The 22,210-nt window shown below is 40.2% G+C and overlaps 2 protein-coding genes across 3 annotated transcripts; both read right to left on the bottom strand.

Annotated features, from left to right (window-relative positions):
* Nucleotides 1-1,744: 1,744 nt before the first annotated feature.
* cyp27c1 (cytochrome P450, family 27, subfamily C, polypeptide 1) lies at nt 1,745-10,228 on the bottom strand. 2 transcript variants are annotated; one of them, XM_030721459.1, is made up of 10 exons: nt 9,783-10,228; nt 8,621-8,811; nt 8,103-8,302; nt 7,588-7,797; nt 6,775-6,938; nt 3,791-3,957; nt 3,496-3,574; nt 3,067-3,270; nt 2,689-2,840; nt 1,745-2,212 (listed from the first exon to the last, which is right to left on the bottom strand). In XM_030721459.1, exons 1-9 carry the CDS (start codon nt 10,071-10,073, stop codon nt 2,706-2,708), a joined length of 1,641 nt encoding a protein of 546 aa, XP_030577319.1. In that variant the 5' UTR covers nt 10,074-10,228; the 3' UTR covers nt 1,745-2,212; nt 2,689-2,705. The 2 variants fall into 2 exon arrangements, with proteins under 2 accessions (XP_030577319.1, XP_030577310.1); XM_030721450.1 differs by having other exon boundaries at nt 1,745-2,840.
* A 1,367-nt stretch (nt 10,229-11,595) lies between these two features.
* ercc3 (excision repair cross-complementation group 3) lies at nt 11,596-21,756 on the bottom strand. Its single transcript, XM_030722211.1, has 15 exons — nt 21,592-21,756; nt 21,092-21,291; nt 20,715-20,951; nt 20,580-20,629; nt 20,359-20,494; nt 20,071-20,241; nt 19,572-19,776; nt 19,045-19,359; nt 18,704-18,888; nt 17,629-17,831; nt 17,441-17,537; nt 14,906-15,023; nt 14,704-14,822; nt 13,090-13,239; nt 11,596-12,231 (listed from the first exon to the last, which is right to left on the bottom strand). Exons 1-15 carry the CDS (start codon nt 21,617-21,619, stop codon nt 12,094-12,096), a joined length of 2,352 nt encoding a protein of 783 aa, XP_030578071.1. The 5' UTR covers nt 21,620-21,756; the 3' UTR covers nt 11,596-12,093.
* Between the last annotated feature and the right edge of the window lie 454 nt (nt 21,757-22,210).

Raw genomic sequence — 22,210 nt, 5'->3', positions numbered from 1 at the left:
GCCACCTGCTCAAACAGGTGAGCAATAGCAGCAGCAGCTTAATCAGAGTCTGATGGTCAATTTGAAGATAAGGATAACTGTAAGATGGCTTCAGAACAAACCTGTCAGTAGCCAGCAAGGGGGAAATGTAGATCCCCAAAAATGGTGAAATTGAATGCCCTTCTTGCCCTAGGAACTGAGGAACCCTGCATGGCTGCCAGTGTGATGCAACCAGGGCCAACACAAATGGTGGTTACTCTTGTGCAGCACATCAGATCTGATTTTGAGCTTTTCATCCTAGATACCATATAGAAATTCATCCGTATCAGGAAATTTTTTCTGATTTAAATTCTGTTCTAGGTCCAGCAGCACCAAAAATAAAAGCTGCAACATATGTAAACCTATAGACAAGGACAGACAGTATACAGGCATCAAGTGCAAGAAATACACAAAATGCAAAACTATCCCTCGTGATTTGTATAGACGGGCACAAGTAGGTTCTTTGTTCCAAATATTAACCCTATATGTGGTCTGCATTGCTTGGAATTTAGATTAAGTAAACATCTGATAAGTATTTTTAAATAAATTGTTATGCATGTGTTGATTTAATAAAACAATATGACAGGGTCACCACAACCGTCAACACTGGCAGAGTAACAAAAATATGAACATCACACAAGATATTTAGCTGTCAGTTACATATTTCCCAATCATATACTATTAAGAAGAAATCATAGATTTTAATCAAAAGCTCTTTTCTTTTTTTAATGTGTGATTCAAAATAAGGTTAATCAGTATTTCTGTCCATTTCCATGATATTCAACCTGAAATCTTCACATGGAGATACAGTGCTTAATCATAAAGTCAAAAAAACAAGACAAACATTTTAGAAACCTGTCAAAAAATGTGTTTAAAAGTTCATTAACTTTATTAAGCAGATAAAGGGAATGTGTGTTTTTAACCCCAAAATGTTAGTTAACTGGATACACTTCTCTGAGAAGTAAGAAATTAATCACGAATAACATTCAACCACTAACTAAACACATTCAGGGATGGAACATTTAAAAAAAAAAAAAAAAAAGTGCTTCATATTTCTTCTGCCTCTTTTAAAAGAGTGGCTTAGTGGCGAAGCCGGCGACCACATACAAATACCGCGTTGTGGTGCGGGCGGCGCGGGTTCGCGTCTCGGCCTGTCGCCAGTTTGCCCGCGTGTCTTCCCCTGTATCTTTCCCCCATTTCCTGTCTCTCTCCACTGCTAGCAAAAAGCCGCTGTGGCCAAAAAAAAAAAAAAAAAAAAAAAAAAAAAATATATATATATATATATATATATATATATATATATATATATATATATATATATATATATATATATATATATAAAAAATTTTGATTAAAGAGCTTGTGCATACTGGTGGATTAACCTTTAGATGAGAAAAAAAAAAAAATGATCTTGGCAATTACCAATACTATTAATTTAGGGCAGCTGTGGTATAAAACTTACATTGGGTGGTGGTCTAATAAATTTTTTAAGCACTGTACATTTTAAAATGCACAGATGTGAATAATACTTGGGTGTAGTATATAGAACCATTTGAAAAATCCAGTTATTAGTTATGTCATTCAATGACAAAGAATTTATTTCAAGCTTTTTAAAAACTAGTCAAAAATATCTTTTTTTTTTTTTTTTAATTTCTATAAAATGCAATATGCTGCTTTGACACATTGAAGTGTTTGTAGTTTAAAAGATGTCCAGAAACAATAAGTGTTTAATGTAATAAATCATTTTATTAATTCCCAGTTTCACTGGAGCTACAAAGAAACTAAAAAGTACATAAAAACTTAAGTGTTTTTCCTCTTTGCCAACCAGTGAGATTCTTCATACTGACACAAACGAACAACTTGCCTTTCCAACAAACTGTACTGTAACACACACTTTCCCAATCTTTAAAACAAAAACAGCAATAACACATCCGGGTAAAAACTTTCACACAAACAGCATGCAAACCAAAAATTCTAACCACATTCTTTGATTCAAACACTGTGTGAACAAGATATGCATTTGATTAGTGGAATACTTTTACTTTTCATTTAGTTGAATTCATTACTTGTAGCTCATGACTTGACATTTAATATTAAAAACCATTTCTTGTTTGTGATTCAGAGATATACAGTACATAGAATAAAGTCATGTAATGCCTTTTCGGTAAATGATTGCAGTTCCTCAGCAGGAATTCTGGAAAAAATTCAGCAAAAAAAAAAAAAAAATTCAGTTGAAAGAAAAAGAAAAAAAAAAATAATTTGGTTTGTAACAGACAACAGGGATTGAATAAAGCTTGTTATATATCACTCAGCTAAGCTCATTTTCAGTATATTCACAACTTTAACACACTTAATGAATTTCAACCTCAGATGAAAAAGAATTTCTGCATGTTTATATGCACAATCGTGTAAGAGGATACAATCAGAATGTATAGATCAGTTTATGTTTCCACTTTGAATTGAATGATGGAAGTAGTAAAAGTCCAAAAATGTGGATTCTCGTTAAGGTCAAATATTCTCACATAGTTTTACAGCTTGTATTTGTGTGTCCCAGGTCACTAGTGAACACATTTCTTTCCTGATTTAAACCTCAGTATCTAAAATGTAAAAGCAGAGGTTGTGCTAAAAGTGTGTTTATAAAACTTCTTATGCTTTCTGCAGTTTACCAACATGCAGTACAGCAGGCCTCAAGAAGAGAGTGCATCCAGTTCCCTGTCGACGAACTGCAGGTGGATGGGGGCACCAGGGCAGAGCAGGCCATGGGTTTTGGCTTTGATGTCAGGAGTGAGAGGAGACAGGCGAATGTGGAACTTTTGAATGAGCTGCACAGAAAGCAAGAACAAAAAGATGGATTATTTCAATAGCCACATCATCCATGAGCACATGTTAAGATAAAAGGGTTTCTGTAGGTTTCACTTAGTTACTTTTACAACTTCAGGATGTTTTTAGAATAAGAATTTAAATTTAAGATGTTATTAAATTTAAGCAAAAAAGTGCAAAAGGAATTTTTTAATGAGTGCATAAGCCAAAAGGTGATTAATTCCATACCCTTGTGAGAGCTAAATGCATCTCCAGCTCTGCAATTCTCCTCCCAATGCAGCTTCTGATACCATAGCCAAAGGGAATGGAGCCAAAGTTGTCAACACGATCTGTGGTATCTTTCCGTATCCAGCGATCCGGTTGGAAATCTAAAGCATCAGCAAAGTTCTCTTCTTCCAAAGATGTGGAATAGTGGCACAGGGCCAACTGAGTCTTTAAAAAAAATAAATAAAATGAAAAGGAAGAAAATTATGTTGATTGTGAAATGAAAACAGCTGGGCTATTGTACATGGGTCTATACATGAGGGAGGAACAGAGAGCTGCCTGAGCAATGGTGTATCATGTTACATCTGGTTTGACTGTGATGTTTTAGCCAATTCTTATAGTCACATTTCCTTCTGCCCATGTATGCTGTGGAAGCGTGACCATCAGTCTTACCCCTTTGGGGATTAAATATCCGCCAACCACCAAGTCGTCCTGGGTAACCCGTCCATTGCCTGGGAGAACTGGGAAAAACCTGCTCCCAGGGTGGGACACACAAAGACCGTTATTCACACAAAGACTCCTGTAAGTCTGTATTGGATAACAATATTTTCAAAAGATCTTATTGGGGTATAAACAGGCAATTCAAAGCCATCCACAGAGAAAGGCAATGAAAAAAAATTTAGAGGTTGTTAACATACTACTCAGACAATTTTAAAGAAAAAGAAAAAAATGTATATAAAATATTGACCTGAGAGTCTCTTTGACGAGCCCTCTGATGAGAGGCAGGTTAGGGACATCATCAGCTGTGGGGACTGCTCCAGGCTTCAGATTCTTTACAATTTCTGTATAGATTTGCTGCTGTATATGAGGGTGTCGCGCTAACAGGTAGCAGGCCCACGACAGGGTGAAGGATGTCTAGAACAGAAAAAGGCTGTTTTAAAAAAGAAAAAGATCATACATTGAGCATCTAATGTACATTGCACATGTTTTCATTTTGGGGTTTTGTCTTTGTGGATGTGTTATCTCTTGGTGTTCCGTAACAGAGTTGAATGCAATGCAAGCTGATAAGTTTCTATAATGTTGCGTAAGTGCTGAGAAACAGCAAATGGGCTTTGAGGGAGTGGGGGGCCCCCCAGTTCCTATTCTGGGCAAGTGCTCATAGTGGGCTTCCTCTAACACTTTCCAGATTTCTTGCATTTTTACTTTACCCATGAGTAATGTGACTTGAGTTTTTTTTTTTTAAGCTCCATCCTTTATTGCCAAATCACTCCTACTCATATTAGTTATCTTATCAAGTGGCCCTACTTCCTTTTTCCGACTCACATTCACTGACATTTTATTTGAGTTGAGCAAATGATATGAAAATGCCATGAGTCACTTTCCACAATTTACATCTCTTTTGTTTAATGCGAGTCTTCCTTGTTGGCACAACCCACATCATAATCCTCTTCCATCTATTCCCCTCACTTTTCCAGCCATGCATTTCTGATAGAGAGGCACCCCTGCTTTTGTCACAACTCCAAAGGTCATTCTAAGGTTAGTGTCTCCCAGTGGACCAACTAATATACCGTCTTCTATGACCTGTCATTCTTTTCACTATTGTTGCTTCCAGTGACGTGCGGTGAGGGTCGTGACTGGTGAGGCACTGACGTCATCACATCAGATTTACAAACATATAGCTTATTCACCATTTGATTGGCAACAGTTGTTTTGTTTAACATTAACATAGTCTGAAGCAAACCTTTTAGCTCCGGTGTTGGTCTTCCTTTAATTATTATCTTCTGCTTCGATTGAAAGTCCAGTTTAGAAAATTCTTTCAGTTGAGTTATGTAATCTTCCATGTTGAACATAAGGCCAAGCAACAGGAAAAACTAACTGGCCTTGCTAACTGTTTATGGTAGCTTGCCGCCGAGGAGTCGTAGAGTCCCTGGGATCACCAGCGCCCCCTACCATGAGGCACGAGAACTGCGTGCCTCACCTAGTGTCTCTTCGCAGCAGTTTCATGATCGCTCAACACAAGAATGCATTACACACACATACAGTTGTTAATGAAAAAAACAAAAAATAAACTGTGCATTATATACACCAGCTAAAATATGGAAATTTAGTTCATATAGTAAAAGTGCAGTGAGACCGGAAAGTAATCCGGTCTCACTGCATAGCATGCCAGCACAGTTAGTAGTCATTGGCAATGACTATACTGAGCCGCACCACGGATTGCGCAATCCGTGGTGCGGCTCGCCGGGCTGGTGCCTCACCGTTCGTCTCTTAGTATTTGACCGGCAAATGCGAAAATTCAGCGATTTTGAAAAAACTAATCTAAAAATGGTGTAGTTAAATGGAAAAGAACTTTAAAATACAAATCACTGAATGAATATAACCATTTAATTTATTTTTTAATTTTATATTTCCACGATGACAGGTGAGGCCGTGCCTCACTTGCCTCCCCTGACTGCACGTCACTGGTTGCTTCCCACCTCACGTTCTCCCTCTCTCCATCATTGCTCTTTCCGTGCAACCAGTGTGCTCCTAATCAGCCCCAGCTGGCACACACACTGGCAACTCCTAAGACAGCCTGAGAGGATGACAAAAGCTCCTCCAAGCAAAGGTTTTCAAAAGGCTGAAGCCTCTCCCTTCCATTCATGCCATTTTCTAACATCAATCTCACACCCAGCCCCTTATTCTCCCCCTGGTCTCACCTCTGCCCACACTGTGCTATAACTCTGGCTGTGGCTAACATGTCTTGACAGCCCTTGTGTGTGCCAAGTAAAGGCAAATGTTCCACAGGGTGAGGTAATTAATCCACCCCCTACCAGGACATGGCTGATTCAACAAGTTTCAGCAAAGAACACACACACACACACACACACACTTTTATCTTGTGGCCCTGAGCTCTGCACCAAAAAAAATATTTCTTATTAATCTGACAGGACCCCAAACAAATTAGGCAGTAACTAGGAACATGTGCACAAGGGACTCACACAGATGTGAATGCACGCACACCCACACAACAGTGCGATTCAAATTTGTGTAAAATCAGACTTGGTAGAGGTTACAGATTATGTGCAAAATATTTTGACAAACAGTTTATGTAAAACAAATTTATTCATCTTTTGAATTATGTTGAGCAGGAATGTGAGATGGTTCATCCCCACCACTCCCTTAATGTGTCCCCATTTCTGTATTCTTGAGTCTGCCAATAAAAGGTTAAAATTAATCCCACCCACCCACCGGTTCATGAGTGACATTAAACCCACAGCCTTAAGTATTTGCAAGTGCATTCAACAAGTTCTAATGTTGAAACATGAACACACAACACAGATGTCTGGCAGAGTAAAAAAGAAGAAAAAAGACAAAAGGCCCCCTGTGTAGACTGAACAGAGACAAATGACAGGAAACTAAATCTGAGTGAGAACGAGTTTGTCAGTGGGATACTCTGTAACCCCCTGATTCACTGCTCTGACCTGACGCTGGCACATCTACGTAGGCACAGATATGGCGCCAGAAACCCCAAGCTTTGAAACTCAACACTGACTCTGACACACAGAGACACACACACACACACACACACACACACACACACACACACACACACACACACACACACACACACACACACACACACACACACACGACTCCCAACCCCTCATGCTGAAGCCACACTCACTGCTGCTTCACAGGACTCAAACCCCTCTCTGCATAGTGTTCAGCACAGCACACACAAACACACACCGTGTCGACCCCAGCCAGCAGCATCTCCGTTACATTAGCGTAGATCTCCTCAGTGCTCATCTCCCTGGTAACGAGCATGTGTGTAAGCAGTCCCCCCTTCACCTCCTCTCCCCGCTGCAGCTGGGCATTGATCTCTGAGAGCCTCTTATCAACATGAACAATGCCTGGGATTAGCCAGAGACAGAAGGTGAGATGAGGAAAAGAAAAATTACACAATAATGCAAAGCACCACAACAGAGGTTGGGATGGGGGAGGGTAGTGAAAAGAAAGCAAAAGAAAAGGGAGCAGGTTATGTAAGAGATGAACCTCATACTCCCACAATCCCATGGTCCAGAAGTAGAGATTTAGATGCAAATCAACATTCCCTTCTATTGATGTCAAGGCGTTTATCAAAAATAAAGTTCAAGAACACTACCAGGTTTAATCTATACCACATCTACACTTTGTGTTTAAGTAAAGAAAGGATTACCCAAATGTTTAAACTGAAAAAAACAAAAACAAAAGATCTTTATAAAAGTTCTGGCATCAAGGCAGAATTTGATTAAAAGCCTTTGTGGTTACTCAGGAAAAAGAAAATGAAGTTTTAGACAAGTTTTTGTTTTGTTTTTTAAACCCTAGCCTTGAATATACTTAGAAAATCTCTCCTTCCTCTGTTTCAGTATTCTTTTTCATGTTTTGGAAGTACAGCAAGAAATTACTGGACTTCCTTCTTAATAGAAAAGAACTCTGCAAGCAGAGTTTAGCAGAGGATATGGGTATAATAAGCTAAACTCTGTCCAGTTGGATTACAATATCAAGTTATAAACCACTTACTGAATTTGAACAGACCATCCCAGGACTGACAGAACTCCTCCCATGGTTTGGGGATGAGAGTTCGGAGCCACTTAGGGATCGCTCCAGCATACATGGTTGTCTTAAAGGAGCTGAACATGAGGTTCAGTGCAGCGATGTAGTCCTGGGTGTTCTTGGGCACTACAGTTTCCAAACATCCTAGTCTGCATTCGTACAAAATAGCAGCCACACCTGTAAAGATTAAGATAAGGAGCAGGAGTTTCACTAAGCTAAAACATTTAACACTGGCATCCATCAGCGGCTTTTACATTTCAGTACAGGCTTTAACGGAAAACTTAGGGACTAAATTTTATAGTCGTGAATAACATGGTTTGCAGATTTCTCTTTCCTCTTAATTCCCTCTTCTTGGCTGCTTTTTTTGTCATTTCAGTTGGTCTCACTGATGTTCTTTCCAACTATCTATGCTTCACCTGCACTGTGCCACTTAAATCCTAACATCTGTTTCACAGCCAGTAATCTACAGGCTCAGTACCAACCTTCCATAGCATATTTGAAGAAGAGGTCATTTATATTGAGTACAGTTGCTCCATCCGGCTGCTGGGTGCGCAGAGTGCAGACCCTCTTGATGAGGTCATCCACCACTTGGTTTACGTCATCAGAGAAGACTGCAACGTCACGGGGTCGCATGATGAGCTGTCTGAGCACGCTCCGCATCTTCAGCCATTGTTCTCCCTCACTGGAAAAGATGATATGGGTAAGAAGGTGATTTTTTAATTTTTTTTTTATTACTTTGACTTATTTTTAAGTCATTCACAGACAGAGGAAATATTGGCTCTCATTTTCAGGATTAAGGGGTGAAACTCTTGAAAAACTGCAAATTCTGATGCTCGTTTGATGCAAACGTGGACTACTGACTAGAGGGCTTGCTCACGAGATGTGAAATGATCATGGAAATTTAGCAGATAAAGTAATTGATGGCTTATGGAAATCTGATTAAGGTATTATCTCCTGAGGTTGTCACGATTCAAAGCTCAAAACACTGAAGGGGACTCACGCTGAGATAAGGCCAGTGGACCGGCCTCTCAGCTCTCTGTACTCCTTCCAGGAATCCATGTTACCCCTCTGAGGGGTCACCCCCTCTGCCCTCAGCACGTGAGCCACCATGTCACGATCGGCAATGGAGACCACCAGCTGGGGCCCAAAACGAGTCTTGAAGATTTTTCCATACTTCTGCGTGTGCTCCAGCTAGAAAACAATAGTGACAATCAGATTTTCTAGAAGTATATGTATTATTGAACATAAATGTTCTCAGATCATAATAAGTACTTGATGATTCTTTGTTTTGAAGACTTTTTTGTATAATAAGGCTACAGTTAACCAGTTGTGTGCCAGTGGCACCACTTGAGCTCTGGTTGATGTGGTCAACAACAATGGCCTCATCTAAATCCTAGTTTAGATGATCCCATTGTGATGTCAAACAATATCTAAAGAAAATGTGTTTCCTATGAATATAGCAGCAAGATTGAAATTAAATAAATAAAACCAATGATAAAATGGTTTTGCAACTGGGCTTGTTGTTTATTGAAGAAATCACTTATTATAAATAAAGGGGAATGAAATGGATGGATGGATAGCAAAAATAATGAAAACTATATAATAAAAGTACAGACAGTGAGCACTTTTGTTTTTAACCCTCGGTTTCACTTCAGCTCTTTGTATGTTACACTTTAACTTCACTCATTCACTCTTCTTCACGGCCCAACAACCACAGCAGCAAGAATGGCCCACAGACCGTTTGTTCCACACCTTTTTTGACACTGCCCCCATCTGACAGAGGCTCTGTGAAAATAGACTGGCAAACCGAAGCTGCCCACTGAGTGCCTATGGACTACCCGCGCGCTACCATAACCGAACCATAATTTTCTTCCATAATTTGAAATTTGGGAGCAAATTATGGTTACTCATAGTGGGAAAATTATGGAGGTAGTGTGTTGCGTCTCATTCGGACGATTACAAAACTCACTCTTGGCACCGGAAGGTGACCGGAGTCCTGGTGCGCTTTTGAACAGCAGTGCCATTTTACGCATAGCTGACAAATCTGGCTGTGGGTGAGAACACACTGGCTTTTGCCAACGATGGAAACAAGAACACATTATTTTATATATGAAACAAAACTAAAAAAAGTACAAAAACCGAGCATTTATGAACACCATTACCTGAATTTCATGGATTCTGCTAAAACCGTCCTTCCAAAAGAACTCGATCAAGTTGGACACGGTGTTCGGTCCGGGCATCTCCTTCAGGGTCTTGATTTTGGTTTTATCGCTGACCTCCGACGGCTTGGTCAGTCTGTTGGACATGGCCTCCTCTTCTGTTGCAGAGACCCCCAAAGCCTCGCTGGTTACTGACTTGTGTAAGGAACGCACAGCGAAGAACAGCTGCTTATTCAACTGATCGCCCTGAAAGTTCCTCCAGCATGTTTTCGTTAAATTATTTAGGACTGCCATTTTTAGGGCACTTTTTCAGCGTTTGCGTGAGCAAGAACGAAAACTTTAGCAAAGACTGGAAAAAAAGTTCACATCTGCAAAATGTATGCCCCCGGCACGTCCAACCGCAGCACTCCCTGTGCGACAGCGCAACGTTAGATGGGACTGCATTGTGGATCGCTTTTAAATAGTTGCTTGTACAACCTCAAGAGAAGAGGATTGGACGATCGCTTCAAAAGAAGGGAGGGATAACTCTTTATTCGGAAATGGGCGCAGTGCAACGTGCTAAAAAGATTGTTACATCACACCAATCAATCATCCTCTGTGACTGCTCACTCCACCACCCCCTCCCTGCCAGCAGAAGGGCGCGCACGCGCACATACACGCACACAGAATAAGGAATAATGTGACAAGAGGCCGCACGAGAACAAATTACAAGAGAAAATTCGGCTTATAAAGATAAAACCTCACGTACTGCTGATCTAAGCAATTGGGAGAAATTAGTTCACAAATCATTAGCTGTTTACACATGCACAGAAGTATATTCAAAATGTTCAGAAGTTATATTTTAAGAAAAAAAAAAAACATTATATAAGTTTGCAAAACTTAGCCTGGACTTCACAAAGGCATGAGACTTAAAGGTGTGTTTGTATTTGCATTCTTCTTGTAACCTACAGGCAGCTAAACCTACAGAAAAGACAAATAGTCTGTGAGTCCCAGGTGGAATTTGAGCAACTGGAAAGAAAATTTACTTGGGTTACACTTTCATCTTTACTCCCCATAGTGTGTACACCATAACTCATCACAGCAAGATACTTCTCCAAGAATTAGATAATTCTTATTTAATAATAATCCTTATTTTCATAGAAATTCCCAACATTTACCTTACAAACTGCTTTACACGTGCAAATTTTAAAATCCTCCAACCACACATGTATCAAATTGAAGGACGTAAATCTGCATGTTTCATGTCCTGATGTTGTCTGTCTGTGATAAATGTACACTGGTCAAGCGGCACATCCTCACTTTTCTTGAGACACGTGGATTCCAATCTAATTACTTTTCACTCTCTTCAAGCCAATAAGCCTCAGGTCAGCGGAGGTCACAAAACAGCGATTAAGCCAAAAACACAGCCATTCAGAGACACGTGGCCTGAGCTCCAGCAGAGGGTGGGTGGGCAGAGGTGGGAATTTTCTCAGAATCACCCCTTTCATGGCTTATCTAAGGTACCAGGCTCTACAAGTTCTTTTTGGAATATTTTCAAGTCACCAAGAAGCATATAAAAGCCCCCCCCCCCCCCACCCCAAATGTGTGACTTTTACCCAAGTTGCTTTTTTCCATTCATTTTCAGAAGGAAAGAATCTGGCAGTGCTACATAATCATGAATTGGCCAGATAACACCTTTTGTAGCCAGTTGCAGCTTTTGTGACTATTACTGCAGAAAGACAATTCATGTGCTTTCTTTAGTTTTAGTAACTGATTTTGCATATTGTCATGTCGCCTTTTGTTTGTGTGCTGCTGGTCTTAGAACACTTCAAAACCATTTATTTCACAAAAGATATTTAATAACATTTTACAGAAGGAAATGCCAGAACAAAATGTATCAGTATGCATGGCTGTCAGGAGCAGAGTAATAGACACTGTAGCCAACTTTACAAAAAGTGATGCTGATAAACAGCAATGACTTAAAAACAGACCTTAAGCAGGTCAATGCAGCATTACTCTAATTTTTTACTATTAGATAACCTGTATTATCTAACAGTACTTAAGATGATTTATTAATTTAGACACCAAAAGACCAAGAGCTGATCTTTTGCTGCTTACAAAACCAAAGTGATTTTTGCGTCATATAAGTAGCCATATCTACAGTAAGTAGCCATGAGCTCATCCAATTTACAGACATTTAAACGCTTTAGCACTTAAGCCACAGGTTATCTCCAATCATTGCTCTGTTCAGCAGGACTACAAACCTGCTGTTCAATACACCCCCCCCCCCCCAACATTGTCCTTTTGAAGTTATCAAGGTTTCAAGCATGTAGATCTACTTTCTGAAGCGCTTGAATAGTGGATGAACGCTCTTGCTTGCTGCTAGGGCTTTGCTGCTTCGGCTCTGATATTCCATGTAGATGGTGTCATCAGCACCAGACATGGAGCTCATGGTACCTGTTCGCCTTGAAACCTGGTAAGGAAACACAGAGAAAGAAAGAGAAATGAAACAAAAATGCTCAAAAAAGTAAATGAAATATTGAAAAATACATTAGATTCAATTGGGGGGGGGTGATGCTGGATATCTACACTGATATTGATTTGGTGATGCGTTAGGAACGAAAGGATGCCACATTGTTTGATGGAAATGAAAATTATCAACCCATAGAGTGCTGAATTCAGACATCCTGAGAAGCAGAGTGAAAAAAAGATACAGCGGGCTAGTCCATTTTGCTGAAGTTTCACTGCAGCAACTCAAAATGGTACTCAGTAAGTATGTATGGCCCCCACGTGCTTATAAGCATGGCTGACGTCAGGGCATCCTCCTAATGAGACAACCGATGGTGTCTTGGGGGATCTCCATCCAGATCTGGATGAGGGCATCACTGAGCTCCTGGACAGTATGAGGCACAATCTATGCCTTAAAATACAGCAAATCGGTGATACCGAATACATCCAAAGACAATTACAATACAAGACAACTATAATACACATCAGTGCAACTGAGTGAAAATGGCCTAAAAAAAGCCAAAAAAAACAAATAGGAGTCTGTAATGCCAATGTGTGTATTAGTTTTATTATTCCTTTTTAATAATGTTCCAGTTCAGCTTATTAGTTTTCTGATCAGCTTCTATTCCCCCGTGAGTTTCTTTGCCCTCACAGCAGGCTGGTAATCTTTCATTAACTTTACATTCATTTGATAGAGGTCATCATGAGGAGTGATGAAGCACTGACTCTGCACTATATTGTACTGAGGAAGCAGTTCTGTAATATCAATATTTTGTTGAACCGCTAACCATCTGTTGACCAAACGTCTTGTGATAGTCCTCACCTGAGGTCGTGTGCCCACCTCTCCTGCCACCACTTCCTCCTCAGCATCCAAGTCTGAAGCAGCGAGGACCTTCTGAAGCAGCTGCTGCTGCTCATCTCTGGTGGAGAACATCAAGTCCTCTTCCTCCATACCTGCCAACTTTGTGATTACCTATTAAAGAAGGGGAACATCACCACTTAAAAATCTTATTCCTACATGAACAAGAATGAGGTGTCTCAAAAATGAAATAAACATCAACCACACAAGGAAAAACAGTTAAAGTAAGAAACAGATTTTCAACTTTACTGTGAAACTTTCACCCACTGTAAGACTTTACAGACACTTTGTTATCCAAATAAAATTATATAAATGTGCATCTATAGCCTGATAAATGGTCTTCTTCTCTAGCATAATTTTTGTTTTGTCCCTGTAAATGAAACTGGTCTTGACTGCTTCCAGAATCACTTTAAGGTCTCAGTGTTCACTGTGTCTTGGAATTCTTCACACAACATGTGCCTCCAGCCAGACTGGATATAATGAAACCAAATTCTTTCAGATACGTAACATAAGGATCAAACTTGTCTGGGCCAACTATTATTGAAATTGATCCTATAAAAAAGAAAAAAAGAAAAAAAACAGAAGGAAACTGGGACATTCAGATTTTGTTATACAAGCTTAAAAAAAAAAAAAAAAAGTTAGAGTGTGAATGGTTGTCTGTCTCTCTGTTAGCCCTGTGACAGGCTGCTGACCTGTACAGGGTGTACCCCACCTCTCGCCCTATGACAGCTGGGATAGGCTCCAGCCCCCCGACGCTGAAAAGGATAGGCAGATTTAACCATGATGTCATTGTTTTATCCCCTTAATTCAGACAAGCGGAAGAAAACAGATTGCCACTTGTGCCAAAATTAGTCAAAATTATCGAATTCTCACCCAAGATATGTTTAGCAAACCTACTTTGTGAGGTCAAATCTCACATCTCGTAAAATACGTTGACCACAAAATTCTAACGTGTTCATTGCTGAGGGATGGATTAAAAGGCAAACTCCAGCCACAAAGGGATGAAAATCCATGCTTTGTGTGTAGACCCGCTCCCTACAGAGTGGCTTTCCTATGTTTTGACTGGCACAGTAGACATCGTTATTCATTCAGTATTTATGTCTTTTTAAGCAGCCATTTATGAACATCATTTTCCATAAACCCCAGGCCAAGCCATGCCCTTTGTAGGCTTATGGCCATGGCTTACGAGGACAGAGACGAGTGATCACTGAAGAAGGTTTTAGTGAGTGAAGTCTTTCATTGAGACTGGCAAAATCAAATTACAGCGACTTAACCTCTCAACTACTTATGCACGAGAGCGCTAGTTTAGAGTCTGCTAGCAAAATAATACTGATGCTTTGTAAAATAATTCAAATTGGTATTAGAATATGGCAAGGAAACCCAAGGCTTAATCTATTTCAGAAACCCTTGACTCACTAGACTTGATCAGGTTTTTAAAAACAAAGTGAAATCAACCTTTACCAGCTCTGTGAACTCATTCTCATTGTAACCTGTGCTTCAAGCAATGACAGTAAACTTCCATGAAGGATTAGTGGTGCACAAATCATGCAAGACTGTACTGGGATGTTAACAGCACACCTTAAAGCTGTATCCCTGGTCCACGAGGAACCTCTGTCTCTTGGTGGAGTAAGCCATCTCCTGGGTATCCTGGGACACTAGTGAATAGAAGTATGCATTGTACTCCTCTGCTACCATTCCTATAAGGGCAGACAGGGAAATTAAAATAAGTATTTTTACACAATTATGACAGAAGACAACAAGGTTAGATAAGCAAATAAACCTTTTTTGGCTCTCAAGACTCTCCCAAGCCTCTGTGCCTCCTGTCGGCGTGACCCGCCATGGGAGGAGATCTGGATCAGCACATTGGCTTCTGGCAAGTCAAAGGAAGTGTCTCCAACCTGTTAGGTAGAAGAATCAACATACAGTATTACCACTATATCACTGTACCAGTATGCATTTACAGTGAAATAAAAGGCAAAAATGAGTAAAATGTCCTCATACAAAGATCTGCATATGCATAAAATGAAACTGTCATAGCAGTGAAACCAATACTGGGTGTCTGAATACCTTTTTGTCTTCATTTCAAAAAATATATTTCAGTATTTTCACATTTTTCTTATTTAAAACCTATAAAAACTTGATTATGAAATATTTTGCTTGCTTTCCATTAAATACTGAATCCTCTATAATGTTAATTTCTAAAAGATTAAAGTGTGAATAGAATAGAATAGAATGTCTTTATTGTCATTATACAGGATGTACAATGAGATTGGAATAAAGGGTCAAAATACATTTCATAACCATTGTTTATACACACTGTCTGAAGATTTGATTACTGATAATGCGCCCAAGAACCTGACTTAAAGACGTTTATACAATTGGTTTTAAAAATGGGGTCAGACAGGTTCTGGCAACACCTTAAAACAGGCCATTCATGCTTGGAAACCCTCCAATGTGGCTGAATTAAAACAATTCAGCAAAGAGAAGTGGGCCAAATGTCCTCCACAGCAACGTGAAAAACTGATTGCTGGTTATCACAAACACATGACTGCAGTTCTTGCTGCCAAGAGTGGCACAACCAATTATTAGATTTAGGGAGGAATTACTTTTTCACACAGGACCAGGTTTGGATAGATTTTTTTTCCCTTAAATTAAATCTGCCTTATGTTTTTACTCGGGTTATCTTTTGTCTAATATTAAAATATAATTTGATGATCTCTGGAGCTTGAAAAAGGCGACTGGACTTCTTTTTGTTTCTTGAAGACGTTTCACCTCTCATCCGAAAGGCTTCTTCAGTTCTCAACCAAATGGTGGAGAGACCCAGGTATTTAAACCCCTGTGGGCGTAGTCCCCTGGAGGTGGTTATGACCCTCTATTGATCATGTGCTGAACACATGTGCCCAGGTGTGAAGGGGGCGTGGGTCATATTTAATCAGTGGTTTCAGTTGAAACCAATTTAGGACTCCGCTCCATTGTTTCCTGTGGCCTATTGAGGTCACTGGAACAAAGGTGTGAATGGGGGTTGAGACGTCTGGGAAGGGAGCTCAGGACAGCACTGTAAGCGGGGGAAAGTTGGTGACGTAATCCACCTCCTCTGTTCAATGATGGTTGTTCACAGTGGACATAGATGGCTTCTTTCACTCCTCTTTCAAACCATCTGTTTTCCCTGTCCAAAATGTGAACATTGGCATCCTGAAAAGAGTGCCCTTTTTCCTTCAGATGCAGATGTACTGCTGAATCTTGTCCTGTCGATGTGGCTCTTCTATGTTGTGCCATTCGTTTGTGAAGAGGCTGTTTGGTTTCACCAATGTAGAGGTCCGAGCACTCTTCACTGCACTGAACAGCATACACTACATCGCTGATCTTGTGTTTGGCGGGTTTGTCCTTGGGATGAACCAGTTTTTGTCTTAGGGTGTGACTTGGTTTGAAGTATACTGAGATGTCATGCTTGGAGAAAATTCTTCTGAGTTTCTCTGACAAGCCTGACACATATGGGATGACAATGTTGTTCCTCTTGTCCTTCCCATTCTCTGTAGTTTGTGTTTGGCCTTCATTCCTGTGCATCTTAGCTGATTTGATGAAGGCCCAGTTGGGGTAACCGCATGTTTTGAGGGCTTTCTTAATGTGTGTGTGTTCCTTATGCTTCCCTTCTGCCTTAGAGGGAACACTTTCCGCACGGTGTTGTAGGGTCCTGATCACCCCAAGTTTGTGTTCCAGAGGGTGGTGGGAGTCAAAGAGGAGATACTGGTCTGTGTGTGTGGGCTTCCGGTAAACTTCAATGTTGAGGCTTCCATCTTCCTCGATAAGCACCGCACAGTCCAGGAATGGTAACTTGTTATCTCTGGTGTCCTCCCTGGTAAAACGTATGTATTTATCCACTGAGTTAATGTGACGAGTGAAGGCTTCTACTTCTTGGGTTTTGATTTTGACCCAGGTGTCATCTACATATCTGTACCAGTGGCTAGGTGCCGTCCCTTTGAAAGAACCAAGAGCTTTACTTTCCACATGATCAATAGAGGGTCATAACCACCTCCAGGGGACTACGCCCACAGGGGTTTAAATACCTGGGTCTCTCCACCATTTGGTTGAGAACTGAAGAAGCCTTTCGGATGAGAGGTGAAACGTCTTCAAGAAACAAAAAGAAGTCCAGTCGCCTTTTTCAAGCTCCAGAGACTACTATGACCTGGATAACTGAGAATCTACACAGACATAATTTGATGATCTGAAACATTTAAGTGTGGCAAACGTGCAAAAAAATAAGAACTCAGGAAGGGGGCAAATGCTTTTTCACAGCACTGTCGACTGACTGGTTTACCTTTGAGATGAAAATAGTGTTGATCTTTGGGTTGTGTTTGAAATTCTGTAAAATCTGCATTCGTTCCCCCTGAGAGGTCGGACCATAGATATAAGGCCTTGGGGAGAAAATAAAAATCAGAGAATTACAACCTGAATGGACAATTTACTGAGACGCTGAAAGGGCTGCTCTTTTTGTCAGTAACTTACTTGTTGAGACGGATGGCGTATTCCTTCAAGGCAAACACGTTGTCAGCAAACACAATGATTTTGTCATTCCGACGTTCGTGGAAGCGAATGAGAAATTGGCAAGCACGGAACTTATTGGGGTTCATCGTATAAAGCAGGATGCGCTTCTTTGTCTTAATGGCAACGTACTCTCTGTAAAACTCCGGAGACATCGGGCACCACACCTGAAAAATACATGACTGTTTAATCACTTGGTAATGCAGCCACCAGCCATATTAATGACCATAATCAAGACATACTGTAACAAATACAGTAGTTCAAGGCTTAGCATTTACATGTGTAGCTGCCTTAATGCATTCTGTATTTCCATTTTTAATTTGTTATGTACAGGATGTAGTACACGTTAATCAACACTGACATCACAATCAATGTGTAGGGGTTAGATGTTCACATCTGTACATCTTAATTACAAGCTGCAGCAGAAACAACAAATGAAAAGACACAGTCCTTACCCTCTCGAACTGAGCATTCACCAAATATAATAATTTTATTTACTGTGCCCTCCATAACGTTTGAGACAGACACGCAATTTTTGTATTTTTGCCTCTGTACACCGCCACAGTGGATTGTAAATGGATCCATCCCTTTATCATTTACATCAAACAATTATTTGAAGGGGTTTTTCAAAAATTTGTATGAACTGGACATTGTAATTCAGTTCAATTCAGTTTTATTTATACAGCACCAAATCACACCAAACAGTTGCCTCAAGGCACTTTATATTGTAGGGTAAAGACCATACAATAATACAAAGAATACCCCAACAATCAAACGACCCCCTGTGAGCAAGTACTTGGTGACAGTGGGAAGGAAAAACTCCCTTTTAACAGGAACAGACCTCTGAAACAGGCTCAAGGAGGGGCAGCCATCTGCTGTTGATTTGTGGCTTATTCTTTCAGTCTAGCTCTCATAAATGTAAAGTCACAGCTTTTTGCATATGGAGCAACACTTAAATGACATAAAATAGCTTGATATCCATCCAATACATCATTTATATTCCATTATCATATTTCTGCTGCTCTACTGCAAGACTCACCTCTGCACACTGAACTTTAGCAATGTAGCCATTGTTCTGCAGTTCCATCCAGTTGGCCTCGTATAGCTTGGGCCCAATTAGGAAGTTGAGGTCCACAATCTTATCATCTTCTCTGACCAATGTGGCAGTGAGGCCAAGTTTGCAGTGGGCCTGGACAATTGTCAGGACACGACGAAACATCCTTGCTACAGAGAGAGAAAGTTTTGAAATTAGGATGCAGACTGATCTTGCCAAAAATATTCTGACCATTTCACGCATGTATAAAAGCAGTACTTTGAAATATACATTTAGCATAACACAGTTACTGTGTTTAATAAAATAATTAAAAAAAAAAAACTCACCAGGGATGGTGTGAACTTCATCCAATATGATGAGTCCCCACTCTTGGCTCCTCATCCACTCCATGACTCTTTCAGCCTCCCAGGAGCGCTTGGTGGTGTGACCCAGCATAGAGTAAGTGCTGATGGCCACCGAGCAGCCAATAGGTTTGTCCTTAGCATCAGAAGTGAAACGGCAGATCTGAGAGTCATCAATAGTGGACCACATCTTGAACTGGGACTTCCACTGCTCCACTGATACAGAGGAATTACCCAGAACCAGGCAGCGCTTACGTACTGTGCAGGCCGCTGTCACCCCGACCAGGGATTTGCCAGCTCCTGTAAAGCAAAGATAGGGTAAAAATTATTGACATACAAGCTTCTTACACACAGGATTGATGCAATTAAAAAGATTACCTATAGTGTTTTTAGAGTATACTGTAATACTGGGTCAAAATTTACATCTTTTAATACCCTTTTCATAGGTGATTATATTATCCATTATCTTAAACATTCTGTCCTTTATGACTACAGTAAATCTGCTGTCTCACCACACGGCAACACGATGACTCCTGAGCGGGCGCGGCCATTTCCAAACATTTTACGTAGACTTTTTTCCTGATAAGGTCTCAACACAGCCGTAGGCTTCAGGTCAATGTTGATGTCGGGGTTGACTGTGTCATTGCGGAAGTCGTACTCCGCTAAGAGGGGGTACTCCAGCTGAATACAGCGCTTCTGCAGCTCTTCGATCATCTCCTGCACCACATCAAAAAAAAGAACAGAGTTTAGAGTGGGGCACTAAAAGTTTTAGCTGCTTTTTCTTTTCATGATGGTACTTTGTTTAAATAATATCATGAAACACAAGCTTTTATTGATCAAACAAAAAGTCTAAAATATCACTGAATTCAGTTCCTCAAACTTTTTCTGTAACCTAATGATTAAAATCTACAAAAATAAGTTTAAAACTGAATGCTTTAAATACTGAGTGGCAGTAATGTTAAGTATGCAGTAGCGGTAGCAATAGCAGCAAAAATGCAATCAGGTGTCTACCTGCCGAATTTCAAACGACACTGTCTGAGTCTCCTCCTCCTCCTCCTCCTCTTTATCCATCTGCTCATAGTAACTGAAGATGTCCTCAGGGACCTGCTGAGTTGAGGTTTGCCCATCACTGGGCTGCTGTGAGCTGGAAGTGCCTCCCTTTTCCTGAACAGACTTAGAAATCTGCCGAAAGAGGAACGAATTTAAAACACCACAAACAATAACTAATTAAAAAAGTAAAACTACAATAGTATTATTTTGCAAGTGTGTGAGGAAAAAATAAGACATTCATTTGCATACCGCTGACTTGCTGTGGATGACTTCAGTAATGAGCTCGGGGTCTGTTCCATCTGCAGCACGGAGACGACATTCACGGATCACGTTGTCTTGCAGAAGTCGCTGGATCACATCAGGGAAGGCACTCTCAACAAAATACCTGAGGGTGGATCGGAAGCGCAGCTTACGAAGAGTGCTGAGAGCACTAATGGTACAAAGAGTGAAGAAATATTTTTTTAAATTACCTATTGTGCTTGAGCACCAGCTTGACTTTCCCATAGCTCACTGTGCAGAGCTGAGAAAAGGAGAAGGATTAGAAAACATAAACTTGTACAAAAAGCAATACATTTGGAGAAAACACCAGACACTTTCGGTCAGACCTTAATGAACTGCACGATTCCATCAGGCACAGACGTCTTGCTGAGTTTCTGCAGGTACTCCACAATATCAGAGGTCTGTAGCCCCACACTGACAGCTGCATATAGGGAGTAGGCAGTCAGCTTGTACTCATGAATATGGTTAGGCCTGCACACTGGTTCTGCAATGGCCACCAAGAAATCCTGGGCATACTTATACACCGGTGAAAAGGCTTCCAGAAAGATGTGTCCATCTGGAGCCTGCAGGAGAGAAGGAAAACAAAAAAAAAAAAGACGATAAGAGAGAACCACAACGATACACCTTGCATGCACGTATACACCATAAAAAGTGGAAGTTTTTCATTTTGAGTGTGGAAATCAACAATCAAAGCACATCTTACCACCCAGAGCGGACGTGAGGAGTGGTCATTCTTTAACAGCATCTGAGCACGATAGTCTTTGGCTCCATATTCATCCAGTTTTGTAGCCGACTCGTCCACTTGTTTCCCCGCAGCAGCAGGTATCGCCTCTTGAGACTCGCTTCCCCCCACGTCGTCTTCATCATCGTCTTCCTCATAGAAACGCTTCTTGGACTTTTTCTCTGTTTTCCAACAGAAACAAACATGAGTTGGAAAATATTCTCAGCCATCATAAAGGACAGAAACTGAGACCTACTGAAGTACGTAAAGTAATAATAAATAAACTGATGCACAAAGTGAGACTATAAATATGCTACTGTATTAGCTTCTGCATCCTTGAACTAATACTCTTTAACTAGAACCGTTACCCTTCACAAAAGCACAGAATAATTATTGGAAATGCTGCAATGGTTCCCCTTGCCTCTGAGTTTGCTAGCTTAATGGCTAACTATTTAGGTCAAAACCCAGGCTTGGCAACGTACCCCGATCTCCTTTGTCCTTTTTACCCATTGTAACAGATTAAATGGGTAACAGCTCAAAACAAGCCCAATATGACTTCATAACAACCAAATATATTCCCGAAATTCTAAGATAAATAGGTCAGACTGCTAAATCTAGCACTTCTGTCAATTCCGTCAAAATCATAAAGAAAACGTTTCCGGTCTCACATTTCAAAATAAAATCCTCTTCGAAATCGATTACTTTGAGAACCATACCATTAAAAACAACTTATCTAGGGGTTACGGTTTTTCACAGACAGTATTAAAGATTTTTTATATATATATTTTTTGTATAGATAGACTTTTGTGATGTATTTGTTTTTTTGTTTTTTTTTTTGTGACACGGAATATTTCTGTTGAGTTGGGATTTCTCTTGATAAATGGGGGGGCGGTTATTTTAGTGGCTTTATTAAATTACAGAATGTTACAAAAAGGTTAATCTAAGAAAAGAAATACTGATCAAAGTTTCAAACATGTAGTCAACATGTGATTCATGACCATTTATTTAAAAGCACTCCCATACCATATTACACACAAATAAACTTAATGCCGATTCAATGTTTGAATGACACATGTTCAAAAAATAATAATATGGAAAACT

Source organism: Archocentrus centrarchus, chromosome 3 (genome assembly GCF_007364275.1).
Source record: "Archocentrus centrarchus isolate MPI-CPG fArcCen1 chromosome 3, fArcCen1, whole genome shotgun sequence".
Classification (NCBI taxonomy): domain Eukaryota; kingdom Metazoa; phylum Chordata; class Actinopteri; order Cichliformes; family Cichlidae; genus Archocentrus; species Archocentrus centrarchus.
This window is presented reverse-complemented; position numbering and strand designations above follow the sequence as displayed.

Bases quoted from the DNA above. Each gene is read 5' to 3' on its own strand.
- ercc3 (XM_030722211.1), bottom strand. From the start codon at position 21,619: ATGGGTAAAAAGGACAAAGGAGATCGGG. The intron at 20,242-20,358 runs GTATGCAAATGA...CTCTTTCGGCAG, and splicing joins TCATCCACAGCAAGTCAGCG to ATTTCTAAGTCTGTTCAGGA. The intron at 19,360-19,571 runs GTGAGACAGCAG...TTTGCTTTACAG, and splicing joins AGTCATCGTGTTGCCGTGTG to GAGCTGGCAAATCCCTGGTC.
- cyp27c1 (XM_030721450.1), bottom strand. From the start codon at position 10,073: ATGGCAGTCCTAAATAATTTAACGAAAACATGCTGGAGGAACTTTCAG. The intron at 6,939-7,587 runs GTAAGTGGTTTA...GGCTAATCCCAG, and splicing joins GGATGGTCTGTTCAAATTCA to GCATTGTTCATGTTGATAAG. The intron at 3,271-3,495 runs GTAAGACTGATG...TTTTTTTTAAAG, and splicing joins GATATTTAATCCCCAAAGGG to ACTCAGTTGGCCCTGTGCCA.